Source organism: Pezoporus wallicus, unplaced genomic scaffold, assembly GCF_028554395.1.
Source record: "Pezoporus wallicus isolate ANWC-B61680 ecotype Strahan unplaced genomic scaffold, APGP_CSIRO_Pwel_v1 contig_7545, whole genome shotgun sequence".
Taxonomy (NCBI): domain Eukaryota; kingdom Metazoa; phylum Chordata; class Aves; order Psittaciformes; family Psittacidae; genus Pezoporus; species Pezoporus wallicus.
The window spans coordinates 8707536-8724103 of record NW_026642398.1 but is presented as its reverse complement, the minus strand read 5'-3'; the positions used below and the strand labels follow the sequence as shown (position 1 = coordinate 8724103).

At 41.7% G+C, this 16568-nt stretch overlaps 1 protein-coding gene across 5 annotated transcripts in view; it reads left to right on the top strand.

The window, feature by feature from the left end:
• NSMCE2 (NSE2 (MMS21) homolog, SMC5-SMC6 complex SUMO ligase) overlaps positions 1-10989 on the top strand; it is a 131770-nt gene extending 120781 nt beyond the window's left edge. For 4 of the 5 annotated variants that reach the window (XM_057429847.1, XM_057429846.1, XM_057429845.1 and 1 more), the window contains 3 exons: positions 6827-6927; positions 7241-7347; positions 10606-10989. In XM_057429847.1, coding sequence (XP_057285830.1) covers positions 6827-6927; positions 7241-7347; positions 10606-10732 — 335 coding nt within the window. In that variant the 3' untranslated portion in view covers positions 10733-10989. Of the gene's footprint in view, positions 1-6826; positions 6928-7240; positions 7348-10243; positions 10517-10605 lie in introns of those variants that run through there. The other variant, XM_057429844.1, reaches the window with a different exon arrangement.
• The last annotated feature ends 5579 nt before the right edge of the window (positions 10990-16568 follow it).

Genomic DNA, 16568 nt, shown 5'->3' with positions numbered 1-16568 from the left:
TAAGTAGTCTGTTTATCAGCTGGGTTTATGTTCAGCAAACCTTTGGTGTTTAACATGCTTATTAAGTTTACACACCATTGTGGGTGATGATAATCAAGATGGAATATGGCCTTCTGTTTTCCAGAAAGTGTGACTCCTCTGAGTTTAGTGATGGAGCCTTCATGACATCTTTTTAGGTAATCTTCATCTCCCCCAGGAGCTTCTTCAGATTGAATCCAGACTGCAGTGATGAGGAAACTGCTCTTTGAAATGTCATTCATGGGCTTTGAAGTGTGGGTTTCTCATGTTTGTTTGCAATAGCAGGGAGGAAGAAAGCCTCTTCTGTGTGTTTGCCTACCAAACTGTTCGAGTTGTGTGGTTTATAATCAAAGATATCCTTTCTGTTCACATTTCTAGGGACACAGCTCCCACTGCGTAACAGTCTGAACATCCCACAATATAGAGGCAGAGATGATGTCTTACTTTCAGTAGTGTATGAGTTGAAGGTTTCACAGGGCACCTCTGGAGTTGGTTTGGGATTATTTTCTAGGTGGGATTTGTAGTCACATTTTATTTATTAATACATTAAACAGCAAATTGTATCTAGCTTCAAGTGTCTTTCTGTCTCCTTCACTAACATTTCTGTAATGAGTGTCCCGTAACATTTCCATCAGATCATGGCCTCTCCTCATTTTAAGGTCATTCTGGAAAGCTGGTATCAACCAGCTTTACCCTGTAGTGAAAGGATATAACAGGAACAGTATTTCCATTTGGAATAGTGTATTTTAAAAGGTCTGTGGCTTAGTTAGACAGAATACTGTAAAACATGCAGTGAATTTGATGGCATTCAAGGAGGTTTTAGAGGATTGTTGCTTAGTGCACGATACTGTTCTGTCCTTCCTCACTCTTACTACGTAAAGGAACTAATAATTGCTAATTTTTTCATCTGTCTTTCACACTCCAGGAAAGTGGGAAAAGAATAGCTTATATTTACAGGATTGTCATTTTGTGTTGGCTTGACCAAATGCTTGCCTATGTACTTCTTAAACACGTGTGTGTAAAACAGGGCACATACAAGGGACTTGTCAGTAAATTACTGGCAAATTGCTCGGCCTGAGCAAGAGCAAGTAAATTTGGAATTGCAATCTGGAGCAACTTGTTAGAGGCCACCATCCTTAGATCAACTTGTGTATTGCAACACCAGCAAGTAATCAAATTGTAATGTACTTTAATGCAAAGCCTAGTTTGGCTTGGTTGGCAAATTAAACTATCACATGCCTCTGGCAAAAGCAGAAAGCCTTTGAACTGTTTGACTGCAGCTGTAGCTTGCACACCTTATTTTCCCTCTTAAAAATCAAATTAAACTGTAACCTGCAGCCTCTGCGGTAAGTTTCAAGGCAAATTAAACTGTTGCTAACCTTTCTAGCAAAGATAACTGTCTCTAATCAAGCTGAAAAGTCCAGGCCCAAATTCCCCTCTCCAAGTTTAGACAAATTCATTGGAGGAAAACTCGAGGGCTTATTAAGTACAAAGATATTACCTCTGACTCAGGAAGTCCTTGGCCACAAATTGCTAGAGACTGGGAAAGTTTGCCAGCAAGGTATTACTCTGTGCTTCCCCTCTTCTTTCATTGCTCCTATAGCATTTACTGTGGAACCATCCTGGGGGCAGGACACTGGATGGCTGTTCTGGTTTGCTTCTCTGGATCTGGAATCTAACCCAAACTCAGAACACTAATGGGCATGCTGACCCACTCTTAAGCATTGCCCATGGTGGTCTTGGAATGTGTTACGTGGAAAGCAGTGTTTGGGCTCATTCCTTTCAGACTTGTCCTCGAACCTTCCTCACCCCATGCTAGCAGTGTCCTACTCCTTTTGACTCAGGATACAGCTCTTGGAAGTAATGATGTCCTTCACCTCCCCCACCTTTCATTACTGTCTGTGTCCTGCTGGCAGCCACACTTGGCGTTTGACTTGCCCTCATAACATTCATGTTTTTCTTGGAGCTCTCAGAGATAGGTTTTTTCCCAGCCTGGATGAGTTTCTGTTGTTTCTATAGAGTCAGCAGTACAATAGACCCTCTTGGGAGCCAAGACCTTGCCTGTCTAGTGGCTCAGGCTCACAAAGACTCAATCCTCCGTGCTTAACATTACCCTTTGGTTTCCGGGATTAGTGTCTGAGTGATGGCAGGTAAGAAGGCAGAACAGCAGCACAAAAGAAATCAATTAAGTTTACATTGCAACATGTACTCACTCGGGGCCAGGTTAGAGAAACAGGAATTGGGTAGAGGACATTGTTGGCGCTAGAACCAGTGAGCAGACAGCAGTGTGTCTGTCATGTAAGTGGCAACGACAGCGGAAAGGATCTTTCCTCTAATGCTTTCTTAATACGTATACTATCCCTGGTTAACATATGTCATGACATAGCAGTTAATATCTCCATGCTATGGTTTTCTTATTTCTTAAAGTTGGCTTAAAAGTTCTCAATCTTCCTCAGCAGAGTAGGTAAAACCCGAGCTAAGGCGTATTAGTCACATTTTTATCAAGAGATGAAAGTGATAGAGATATAAAGTACTACCAGCTTTTAATTAAAATTGAATGAGTAAAAAACCAGTTGGCAGTTGCAAAATTCATTTTAATGTGTTACCAAAAATAGATACCTTTATGAGAATGCAGTTTTGTTACAACAGTGGGTACTAATCAGCTGTAAACATCACTGCTGAGATAGCCAGATAGAAAATGAGTTACTAATACTCATAACAGGTTTCAATTGGCTGGAATGGAAAACTAGAAACTGTTAAGGCTCTTAAAATATAATCTCTCAGACTACCAAAATAGATACATGTACTTCTGTTACTTAAGGCAACATCTGAATTTCAGGCACAATAGCTTAATGTTTTCTGCATCTGGATTTAATTTGCAAGGAAAACTCAATTTCACAAAAATGCAACCTGACTTAGCTGAAATATGTATGACCTGGTGGTTTTATTTGTTCTTTCTATAGAACAGAATGGTGAGACTTGCAACTTAGATCCTCCAAACTTCTATACATTTCATATGGTAAAAATGTTCCCTTTGACCTTAATAAAACCAGCTTCCAGTATGAGCTTACAGTCATAGATCTACAGTTTAGAGCATGTTACTGACCAGTTCAGGAGGTATGTGTGCCTTGCATTAGGCTGCAAAATCTACTGTAATTGAAAAAAGTTATTTTCCTCTCTCCTGCTGTAATCTGGATCATCAAGCAATAACAACAAATCTGTGGGTGGTTTATCTGATTTATGCTCATTTGCTATTGACATGTTTGAGGTATCACTTGCATCATCCCACTCTTATATATTTATTATTTAAAATACTAGCTCTTTATGAAAAGGAAATCTTTTCAATAATTATTCATTTTTGCTGTGATAACCTCTTGAAATCATGGCCTGCTCTGGTAGACTGTATACAAAACCATTGCAAATGAGGTGTAACCTGAAGCGTTTAAGATAAGCTTGCAGCAAGAGGATGATTTGAATCCAGGAAGATTAATATATCCCACCTACAAGGATCTCAACTCATGGAATTTCAGCCATTAAAAATGAGGCATCTAAGTCACCTCCAAAGCCAGTACAAGAAAGAAGTAAACCCAGCCTGTGATTTAGCTCACATAATTTAGAGCTCTGAGGCCTCCAGGGGAGACTCAAGCAGCAGTAACGAAGCTTGAGCTCGTGCTTTCAAACTTGGATGCGTCAGTGTAGCCTCCTAAATCCTTGTGTTGATACCTAAGTAAGCACACACAGAAGTGATGAGTGAAGTGGTGACTCCTTAGCAAAGTCAGAAGGTGCTGTGCAAGGTGAACACTCCTTGAACACTTCCCACTTCCAGTATTTTCTAAGGAAAAGGCATTATTTTTGAAAGCCCATTTAAGTGTAATGAATGTGAAATAACCAGAGCTTTTAGGGCAGAATCGCATGCCAAGAATCACAGACTGGTTTGGGTTGGAAAGGATCTTAAAGATCATCCAGTTCCAACCCCCTGCCATGGGCAGGGACACCTTGTACTAGAACAGGTTGCTCCAAGCCCCATCCAGCCAGGCCTTGCACACTTCCAGAAGAAGCCACTTACATGTCTGTGCTTTAAAAGTAAAATCACAGGCAGAAGTCCCACATTTTAAAACTGAATCCCCCTTCCTTGGCATCCTCATATTGAGAGAACGATAAAATCATCCTTTGTAAACAGTCACCTGTCTTAGATCTTGCTTGTACTGCTGCATTCTAAGTTCATTGACTGATTTACTGTGAGGGTGGTAAGGCACTGGCACAGGTTGCCTAAGGAAGCTGTGAATGCTCCATCCCTGGCAGTGTTCAAGGCCAGGTTGAACAGAGCCTTGTGTGACATGGTTTAGTGTGAGGTGTCCCTGCCCATGGCAGGGGGTTTGGAACTTGATGATCTTAAGGTCCTTTCCAACCCTAACTATTCTGTGATTCTATGATGTGATGCCCTGCTACACTGGAACTACACACCAAGTTCATGAGTTGAAACACAGTACATCAAAAAATGTGAGTTTCCAAATGTTTTCAGCAGGAAAGATTAGAGCTGCTAAATCTGTCAAAATTGGCCGATAAGTTAATTTAAGGGTTCTGAATCTCTTTGTCTTTGTTGGAAAAAGAGTCAGTATGGTATTTAAATAAAGCATCCCATGCCAAATTTGCAATATTGTTTAAGCCTTGCTGTCTCGGTGGGATTTCACCCATTGTATTTGAAAAGCTTCATTAAAAAAGTCCCCCAACACTCCCCCCCCACCCCAAGTTGTATTTTGTTCAAAATACTGTGTGTTTGTGATAGAATAAACTTTATAGAGGAGCAATCTAAGAATAATACATGGTAGGTTTTCTTTTTTGAAAACTGGTAACTGGTACAAGTTTCTCTCTAAAGTCTATCCCACTGCAGTTTTGGTATTTACAATTACATTCTGCCCACTTTTTCCTTCTGATTTGCAAGTGTTTACTTTTGTTTGGGGTCAGTATCTGATATAGGAATGTTAATATTCAATGGAGATTGAAGGCTTAAAATTGTTACTGTTGTTGGACGTTTGAGCTCCTTTCCCCCTTCATCCACACCCTCACTGATTGAATGAGGTCTCAGTGACAAAAACAGAAATACCCTTGATGCTTGCCTAAGTATTGTAGGAGTACCTGGTGGGTCAGAAACGTTCCTGAATGATGGGAAAACTGTTGGTATATTGGAATAGAGAGAAGGACAAGCTCTGCTGAGGAGGAGGAAGAAGAAATACGCAAATAAAACCGGCATCCCAAGAGGTGCTGTGGTGGAGCGATGGCTGCAATACCCATGCCAAGAGCACCTCAGCCAGAGCTGTGCTGGCTCACATGGCAGTGTGCTCAGTCCAGACTGGGTGTGAGAGGTTGTGATTGCTCCAAGAGTGATGTCTGCTGTTATCCGGAAGGTGATGGTATTATAGAGGTATGCATGACTGACCCCAAGTTAGGAAACACTGGTCCTTAATAGATGTGGAAGACCAAATACCAGGGATGCAAAGGTGCAAAGATTGGCTGATAGGGTGCAACAGCAGCAAAGGGAACCAAGGCTGAGACTTTGAGAAAGCCAGTCATGAAGTAGCTCTAAACCCTCTGCTTCCACTTGTGTTTCTCACCTCCTCCTTGGCAATGCAGGGCACTGAAGAGTTCATCCTCTGTGAACCCTGTGTCGCTGCATTGCAGACTAGCTTGTGCAACTGGAGAGAAAAATGTTCTCTTCAGCTTGGGACACCTTGAGGACTGCACCCCAGGGCACTGCAGCAAAAACATTGCAGAACTACCCCAAAGGAATGGAAAGTTATGGCAGGTGTTACGTTTGCTGTTATTACCAGATAAGATTTGGAGATAAACAAATGCATTCAAGTAAAAGCCGAGATTCACAATAACAGGGCAAAGTTAGGAAAAGATAAATTAACATGTATACATGTATTAAGGTTAGACTCCTCTTTAGCTACTTCTGTATCTCAGCTTTTGACTCCTGCTAGTTTCTGCATTGAGCCCTTGGCCGGTGTGCCCCTGGGTATGCAGACCTGCTTATACCTTGTCTTCTGGTAAAGGTGGGGAGCTGCATCTTCTCTAGCTCAAGGTGGATTTCTTCTTCTTTGTGTGCCCCTCATTCCCTGGCATTGGGCCATCAGGTCTTTTGGGAGATTTCAGTATTTCATTCTGCCCCCTTCCTTAAGGTTACTTCAATAACAGTTCTTTTGGCCGTCTCAAGTAACGCTTTCTTTGCTTTCGTTTTTCACTAATTATAGTCTTGTTAAAATACAGCAGCATCACTTTACAAAAGATGTATTATGATAAATAGCATTAACTCCTTTCAAAGTATGTGCTGTGCATACAGGCTATATATCAAGCCCCCTTATGACATTCAAACACAAACTGATCTTGAGGGTAGGACTGCCAAATCTGCAGAAGTTCCACCTCATCCTGTTGTTAGATTTTGGGGCCTCATCTGCATGTTACTGGGTTTTGGTGAACTTCAACAGGGAATACTGAAGGTTTTGATATATTCAGGCCAGCCTGCTTTCCTTCCCAGGCCTCCTTTCTAGCATTGGCTATAAATAGACACACACACACACACAAAGGTGGTTACCATTTAAAACTCCACATTTTCTAACAGAGACTGTAGCACAGTACTTTTTTCAGTATCTTGTTCAGGAAGTGGTACAGAAATATGTTGTAGCATCTTAGGTATATATATAGATAGATAGATGTAATGCTTGGCAAATGCTGGATTTTGATTGCTTATTTTAAGTATTGGCTATCTATATTAAATATTAAGTGAAAATTGTCTTGTTTCCCATTATAGTTTGCCATAAATCAGGTAATGGTGAAGAGGCCATTGAACAAATCGATGAAGATATAGCTGTGACTCAGAGTCAGATGAACTTCATTTGTCCCATTACACAGGTATGCTGTCACTGTATAATCAATTGGGAAATAGTTATTTCATATTCTTCATTGATGTTTTATTACAAATCTGCAATACTTGTTAAAATCAGGCAGTATCAATTACAAGCACTATAAGAGAAGAGCAACATTGGCTGGGAAAAGCCCTGTGTAAGTAGGGATGCAGTCAGCCACGCAGGACCTGACCCTGTAATTTGAGTGGAACGCTGTGTGTGAATGGCAAACATACTTCCTGCTGTTTTACATAAAATCTCATAGGAAGCATTTTCATGGGCATTATCCATTCCTTTAAATGAACCTTTATCGATTACAGATGGAAATGAAGAGGCCAGTCCGAAACAAGATCTGTGGACACACTTATGAAGAAGACGCCATTCTAAAGTTTATCCAGACTCGAAAGCAGCAAAAGAAGAAAGTCCGGTAAGCAAACAGGAATGTGTGGAAAAGCTATTTGCTCTGCTGTGTAAGTGGAATTTTATTCCACTTGTTCTAGGAAATGTATTTGGATTGGCAAGGCTGCAGGAAGTAATACCTCAGCGTCTGCCCAAGTCACAGTCTCCTCATTAGCACTGCACACGTGAAGAAGCTTTTCTTTTTAATGAAAACAATGTGTAAGGAAATATTCAGGAAGTGTGTGAGGAAGTTACAGCCACTCATAGTACCTGCACAACAGAAATAAAGAGCTTTTGTAGAGCCATGACCAACAAAGAGAAACATCAGCTTCCTAAAGCGTAGTTGCTCATTCTGTTTCCACTGCTTATTTAGCAAGCCCTGAAGTTAATGAAAGTTAAGTCTTCTCTGTCCACCTCCTCTTGTAGTTATATTCCAATAAAACTGAGAAATATTAAAACAATAAAATGAGTGTTCCAAGTGAGAAATATTAAACTACAACTTTTTAGGTGGTAGAGTCTTAAGAATTATCAGACAGGATTTTGCAGTTCCTGCTCTGATGCAGTTAAGTATTTCGTAACTATATCACCAAAGCAGGCCTCCACTTTCCACTCAGGATGTATTTTTTTGAATGAAAAGATGGTAACAGTTGAATTTCTGAGATTCTCCCTGGTAAGTTTCAAATTTAGGATAGTTTTTATTAAGAAAAAAGAAAAGGGACTCCTTTTAGACACCTTTGAGAGCAAGTTGAGAGGACACAGCACTTCATCCTTAATTTTGCATTTGTTTTTACACCATATGTGCAAGAGCCTCATGCTTTGGGGTTGATGACCTCATGGAAACTTACCACTTCTGGCCTTTTTAATGAGTGTGCAGTTTACACTTGCTCAGGAAGGACTGTCAGAGACTAGCAACCTGATAATGCCACGGGCGGCTCACTTCCTCCATCTGTTGCTCTTGCATATCTGTTAGACTGTATGTACTCTGCCTTGGGGGATACAAAGGTGGAGCAGAACTTCTTATTCCATGCTTCTTCCTGGCTACAGGAAAGTACAGTCGTGAAATCGAGCATCAGCTGGGATGTTTCACCACTATCTTAGTGTCAAGACAGCTCGAGGAGCAAGATGGAAGGAAGTACCTTGTCTTTGTTACGAGGTCTAGGGAGAAGAAGTGAAGTGGGTGCAACATGCTGGGAATGACAACAAAACCAGCAACATGGACGGACAGAAACTTGGCTGGAAAGATGAATGGGAGTTGGGAAATAGCTCATAAGCTGGAGAGAAGAAAGTGAGTGTTGTGAAGGATAGGGACAGGCTTGAAAGCATGTTCTCAAAGACACAACAAAGATAGCTTGTGCAATACGGAACAGAATTTAGGATGTTCATATCTAACTATTTCCCTGTGTTGTTAAATCCATCAGGAAAATGCCATGGTAGTAGAGATTGTTGTATTGCATCAAAGGTTTCAGCACTGCTGAAAAACTAATAGGCCACATGATTGATTGAATTTCATCTTACCTTTTAGGAAACTAAAGACTTGACTTAGCGAAAGCCTAGAGTAAAAGAAAAAGCATGTAAGCTGTACAACACCTGGCTTTAAAAGCTACCATATACCCAAACTGAAGTTATTTGTGCAGTCTGTATACTAGCAGTTCTTAGTTGCAAGCTTTTGCCTTGTAACCTCACCATCTTTCCAGCAGTTAGCCCAGTATGGTAGAAAAGCACACACAGAACCGTAACTTGGCTTCTCTGTTACTAGATTAAGAAAGACTACCTGGTTTCTTTGCCCAGTTTCACTGGCCTGCTGTAATTCTACCCTTTCTCATGAAGATGCAGTCAGTTTTGATAAACCATAGTCTGCTGTGGTGGGAAGAGAGGCCAGCTGATGCAACAAATTCCCCATTTGAGTACCCCATTGCGGGGTGTTGCTACTTGACTACACTCCCACCAGCAATATTCAGCGGGAAGCAGGTGCCCTGATAGAGCAGAGACTTGATCTGGGGGATCCTCTCTATCCTGGCTCTGAAATCAAAGCTTCTGCTCACTCTGCAGTTACAGGAGTGGCTGTTTCCTCACACGTACTTTCCTGTTTGAAGCCATGGGATCCCTTTGGTGCACTTGGCAGTGCACTAGCTCAGTGTCAGCTCTTCAGCTGACGTATGCACAGGCACCGGTTTTGTGCTGATAGACTGATCATAGGCTCCTCCAGGCAACTGTTACGTGTCTCCGTTTGCTCACTGTTTTCCACTGCCTGGAAGGACGTACTAATACTTTATGCTTACAGGAAATGTGGGAAGCCTTCTGAGCACTTGTTATTCATTAATCTGGCAAACCATTGCTCTTATAAGGTGATAAATGGGAAAACTAAGGCACAGAGCAATTAAGTGACTTATCCATGACAAACACAGTAAGTTGTGGACAAATCTGGAGTAAAAGCTATGAGTAGTGAGTGTAAATAAGTTCAGCACCTCAGAAAAAATTTACTCCTAATAGAGGAAAACTCAGAAGAAGTGTTATTTCTGACTACAGGTACCATCTGTGCATGCTTGGGCTACTGCCAAAGGAAAATGACCTTTGGTCCCTGAGTATCTTTCACCCTGCTGTCTTTATGTAGCTCTTTCAAGTAGTTGTAAGACATTTTGTATTTGATTATCATTTAAAGGCTGTTAATTTGGCCCCAGCTCTCTTTTCTGTGCTTTCTCAGTTCATAAAAGGCCAGGGAAATTTCTACGCCAACTAGGTTAGTGCACTGATTTCACCAGTCTGCCTTTGCAAGTCTCATTCTCTTTTATCTGTTTTCCTAGAAATTAATTTCCATGGCAGGGGAATTGGAACTGGATGATCTTCAGGTCCTTTCCAACCCAAACCATTCTATGATCCTATGAGTCTACTTATATGCCAGTGAAGGTTATACTTTTCCACTGCAGATTATTAAGATATGAGGTAGTTACCTGGCAAAGAGACAAAGCAACACAGAAAGATGTCCATGCAGTGCTAGTGTCACTACTGATGCAGGCAGTATGTTTACATAAAGCAAGAGAGTGATCCACAGGTGAGAGGCTCTGTCTCTCGCTGTGTTCTTTCCTTTCTTCAGCTGTTGATTCCCACCAGTTTAGATAAATGGATTCATTTTTCCCTGCAGAGAAGCTGGTGAAGAGGAAAAGAGGTAATGAGGAACTCAGAGAAAATCCCAGATAAATACAATAAACCAGTAGATGTTATGTAGCCCTCTATATCTGATGAATACAGTTCTTCTGGTTTAATGAAGTCTCTCTTTTCTTGTTAACAGATGCCCTAAAATTGGCTGCAGCCATTCTGATGTAAAAGGATCAGATCTTATGCCAGATGAAGCGCTTAAAAGAGCGATCGACAGTCAGAATAAACAAAGCTGGTCAACACTGGATGAGACACTTTGACATGTTGCTGCCACAAAGAAAATTTCTTATTAGAGGTCTTGTGAGATAAGCTGCTGATTGTAAGTAGGTTGTGTAACTGCCTGTTGTTGAAAGTGTTTCATTTATAGGCAAAGTTGAAGGTCTCAGCTGTAACTGAAAGCATTTTTTAAACTGCTGAATGTGAGAAGTTCCAGTTCAACTTGTTTGGGGTATTTTTAACCTTCCTGCAATTCTGAAAGCTTGCATTCAATAAATAAATCGTGTTTTGCAGCATGTAACCTGCCTTGTCAGTGTGCTAATTTTCCCAGCATATTAGAGATGCAGATCCTGCTGGTGTGTAATAGCGAGTGCGTTGCTCAGTATTGCAGATAATTCTGTTACTGCCTCTGTAACTCCTGGGAATACTCAGGATTTACCCTGCTTGGGAGCATGTCTGTGTTTTAATACAAACCTCAGGGAACCTTAATAGAGGTTAATTTGCAGGAAGTGCTGCACATCTGTACCTTGCATGTGGACACACAAAATTACCACTCAGCTTTGAGGGTCTTGGCCTGGTTCTTACAGTTTTTGAACACTCTGCCCTAACTTAGGCTTTTCTTTTGAGATGAGGAAGCTTTGTGCATTTGGAAGTCCCAGAAGGCTTTGTCTTAATACTGTAGGTAAGGAGACTACAGTAATTTACAAATGTATTCTAAAAACTAATTTGTAGATTATACAAGTATATTGTAACCATGTACCTTGAATGGAAAAGCAGTTAATATCATTTTATATAAGCTCCAGATACCTATTTGGGCACAGCTCCAAACAAGGATTTAAACTTGGGGACATTCCATATTTATTACCTCAATTGATCTGAACACATCTAGCAGATAAGGCACTACATCTATGAATTAGAAATAGCCAAAGGTAAAAGGAGCTGCTTTGCTGGTCAGATGGCAATTATCCCTTGGCATACGTGAAGCAGAAAAGACCGGTTTCATTGAGCTTTGGGATCCTGAGTGTTTTAGATGGTGTTTTCCTTGGTCATATTGCTGCATTTACAATCTCACATTGAGTGTAAAATGTAGCTGAGGTTCCTAAATGCTAAACATCTCACTCTGGGTTTCTGTGTGCTAACAGCTTTCCTTTCATAGACCGTTATTAACCCCAATTGCACATCAGAGTGCCAACCACTTCAAACTGAAATGGTTATTTTGTAATTGAAGAATATTAATCTGCAAGCTGATTTCATAGCTGGAAAAGGGAACTGAACCATTATTATTTGCACTGAGCTTTTGTGTTCAGAACACTTCATGGGAATTAGCTGGGTAATTTTCATAATGTGGCCTAACCCCAAAGGTCCATCTTTTCAAATCTCAGCAGTGATCATGAGTGCTTCTGTCTGAAATAGCTGAAGGAGACAGGGGGTGGTTGAGCAGTATGTACTTGTTTGCATTGTTATGTGTAAAAATCAGGTCCGTTTTGAGCTGGCTCAGGTCTCAAACCCATAGTATTTAAGACAGGTCACTATTTTCAGTTAAATACCGCAAGGGAGGATGTTAAATAAAGCATTTGTCAAAAAAAAAAAAAAAAAAAAAAGGGGGACTAAGGGGGAATGTCCTGAACTGTTCATAGCTTTTCGTTCCACTTCTTAAGTTTGTGGTTAAATTTACTCCAGCACCATTTATAAGCAAAATACAGAAACTTGTGATGGTTAAACAATCTCTGCAGTTTCTGACAGAGGTGCATTAATGTCCTCATGGATCTAATTCAATCCCTGGTGGTAACCAGGTTTCCATGTGTACATACATTCTACATGGCCACAGCATCACACCTCGAAGTTAGTATAGGTGCCTGGATGCTTGAGTGTGCCTTCCAACAACGCATAACAGTATAAAGGCTAAGTTAGACACAGATTGATTTGTACTGACAGACTGGTGGCAGCAGGTTTGGTTTGCTTTGCTTTCGGTGGTGTTTGTACCAGTATACCCGTAGATAGCTACAGTTCCTGATACAGTCATTACCCTCCTGTTCCCATGAGTAATGCTGTGAGGGAGATTGCTGTCTTGGTTACACCTTGTTGTCCTACGTAAAAGAGAAAGGTTTGACCCATATCAGTGCTGGTGGCCCTAGTTGTAGCTGCACTCAACGTGTCTCTGTGTTAGCTAATGCCCAGGTAATAAGGTGAACCGCCTGCTTAGGATGATGCAGCTGAGAGAGAAAACAAACAGATCTGAAGCAACACTTTAAGAGAACAAATAGTCAATCACTCACTTACTGCCACTCTAAGTGGAAAGGTATTTCTGAATGTTCACATTCCTGCCTCAATATACATGATCTTCCTTCTCTCCTTTGCTAGCCTGAGCCAGGCAGCATCAGTGAGTCAGAGCACCCGAACAGTGAGTGCCTAGATTCTGAAATCCAGTCTTCAGCTGAAAGAAATGATGTTTGGCAGCACTTACTTGCTTAGCTTTAATACCAGATCACAGATGAGGTGAACAGGCACGTCTATTTAAGTAGAGGTAGGTTTCTTTCTTTTATCATCAGATACATCTCTTTTCAAGTATGGCCACAGCCGTATTATGCAGAAATAGATGAATACACATGCACTTCCACCAAGATTGCTGACGAGGGTACTTGAGTTCCCTCAAAATCAGTGCTGCACTGCATAGATTCAACTGAGAAAACTGTCTGTATTTGTTAAAATCAGTGAAGTTCTCCCCAGAATGTTGGCATTTCTGAATTTAAGCTGTATCATAACACCCAAAGAATGCTGGTTCAATAAATGATTACTGTTCTTTCTCTGGACCTCAAGTTTGAGCAATCCTGTTGGGTTTCCTTGGCTGTCTCTCTCTTGTTGATTCTCACGAGTAATTTCCTTCCGAAACAGAGATTGCAGGCTTGGTCATCAGCGTGAATTGCAGCTGACACTTTACCAGGTGGAAGGACAGACCAGCCTTGGCAACTGGGGAAGACTTCTGTGCCTGTCAACTCACCTGATGGAAGTTATAAACCGCTTCTGACCCGCTGGGATGGCTGTGGTTCCTGGCAGCTCTTTGCTCTTCCATTTGCAAAGTCTGGGGTTCATGATGCAGCTGTGACCTCTTTGTTCCCATGTTCATGTCCCCAGTGAGATCTGCTCTGGATAGGAGTAGCTTGAAAGAGTTAAAGGGTAAAAATAAGTGTTTGTGATGAATAAGCTGATCTGTATGATTCACAGAAGTGGAAACTCAACAGCAGTTAAACCTTCCAATCTTAATCTGTTTTGCCTATAAGATACCATATGTAAACAGGCATATGTTAACAGTTCACAGGGTAATTTGTGTCTCAGTGTTTGACGTCAGAAAGTTTGCAACAAGATGTAAGGCAAGAAACTCAGAGGTGAGGTGGGTTTAACTTCCCTTAATGCAGCAAACCTCAGTGTGGCTGAGGAGGGTCTGTCACTGACACAGGTGAGAACCTGCCGCTGCCAGAGAGGCAGTTCCGTGGAGTGATTGAAGAAATGCCCAATCAAACATTACAGCAAAGACAAGGCAGGAGGGATCCATGTGCAGCAGCTTTCAGTGGTACCCCGAGGCATGAGCCGTTAAGGCAGCTCTCTCACTGGAGCTGATTTCCCCCATGAGGCAGAATTCTCCATTTTACAACAGTCTCTGAAGTTTTCAAATCCATGGAGCCAGGACATGTACAGAGCAGAACTAATCAGGCAGGCACCCCACGGAAGATTTAGCACACTTGTGCTAAAAGGAGCACACATTCCTCTGAATCAAGGACATACTCATCATTGCTGCTCCGGAGCTGTGATCTTATTCATTCTAGAAGAATCAAAAAGACCAGGCTAAGTCAGTGCTCCCTTGAGAAATACCCGGAGCAAAAGCAGGGGCTGCAGGAAGTGATACCGATGACTCAGCAGCCAAGGCCAACACACTGCCTTATTTTAGACAGTGTCCTCTTGGACATACATCATGTTTCCTCATGAGTGGCTGATGACAAAGGTCTTACCTGCCTGTGGTCACCAGTACCTCATGACGTTCTTCTTGAGAATAGTTCTACTGTTGTGGCCCAAACTAGCTTAGAATGCACTGTGTGATGTGTTGCACTGCCACTTCAAGTGAATGTTGATCTACATCTTCCCTAGAAATCTCCATGTATGGATCCTGAGGTACTGTGTGCTCCATTAACTGCACATTTCTGTAGCAGATAGTGCTGTTATACAATGAAGAGGTTGCACTTAGGAAAGGGGCTTCCTGGAGTGGACAATGGTAGAGTATCCCAAGAACAGGTCTTCCTTTCTTTTGCTATAGCCAAAGCCTTAAACTGATGGCTCCCCACAGATGAGTATTGGCTGCACATTTCAAGTCTTCCATAAAAAATGATTTATTTTCTGGTCATGAAGTCCTTACTGTTAACGCAGATTATTCCAACCATACAATGTGGTTCCAGCAACGCACAGAGCAGGACCCTATGTGGAGGTGCCAGAGACTCTAGGCTGCCAGCCAGTACCTGTAAGAAGCAAAACCATTAGATTGATTGTTAAGCAAAGTACAGTTCTGGGGTACGTGTACATCGCACAGTAGATACCCGTGTGTATGCATGAGTAATGTCAGTGACTTAACAGGACTGCAGCAATGTACAGAAAATAGAGTGTTTCTTCATTTCAGAATGGGCTGAGCAGAGAGCTGCCTCGCTTGCTTATTCTGATGTTAGCCCGGACCTGAAGACAGAGCTTGAAAGCACGCACATGAATTGAATTGCATGGGAAGCTTACCAAAGGAAGTGTTTGCTTGTAAACTCAGTATGAATAGGATCTTCTCTGACCGCAAGGGAAATGGAGAGACACTCATTCACTGTCCGCTTGTGCAATCGGCTTCTGAACTAAAAACAGGATTTGAGGTTTAAAACCTGAACCTTCACATGTCTTTCAGGCAACAGAAGAGTTGCTCTTTAGTCCACAAAGGAACAAAGTCAGGAGGTGCTGCTCGTGAGTCTCCTTGGATTTGATAACAACTGGCTTATCAAAAGGGAATTATTTAGAGTTCCTAGCAACAGCAACCCTCAGTGCGGCTTCTGTGCAGGCTTGAGGAGAGGCATCTGAGCACCATTACACTGCATTTCTTTTGATGTCACTATGTGCTTGTCATGTGTTTTATGTCTTCACAGGGAATCTGCTGCTGAGTTCCACAGTGTCTAAGGATGGTTGTGGCTTTATCACAGGTGCCATTCCTGCTATAAAAAACAGGAAAGTTCTTTATCACCTGGCCACACAACTCCTTTGAGCCCTGTCTCTGCAGGGTAATTCTGTACACTTGTAGATTACGGACAACCTCCTGGTTTTAGATTGCTGCCTTTCAGTCTAGCAGTAATTTAGGTTTAATTATATGGCTTGAGACAACTTGTAAAATAGAGATACTTCTTTTTCATCATTTGCCTGATGGTTTAACATTAGCTGCAGTATTTGTGTGTCATGGCTCTCTCATCCTGTAACTAAAATAATGACTTCTTAATTTCTCCCCATAGCAAGCAGCCAGTTTATTTATAAGTGGCCTAATCTAATAGAGATTTACGCTGTGCATCCCATGAGACATACTATCAAAGTTACCAGACCTGTCCCAAGCACTTGGGAAGTGGGGAGATGGTTACACAATTCTCATTGCCTCTGGCTGCTCTAGTTACAAAGATAAAGGGTCAGAGAACTGGAGCAGCGGAGTTAATTTTGTGAGCATCCAAGGAAAAGCAGCCAATCAGGTGAGGCAGGCACTGGCTGAGGGTGAGATGGGCAGATGCTTGAATACCATGTAACAAAAATCTCCTTGAATAAAACAACATGCCAGGAAAAGGGAATGGCTGTGCCTGACCCCCAGACAGTCTGGAGTCTTAA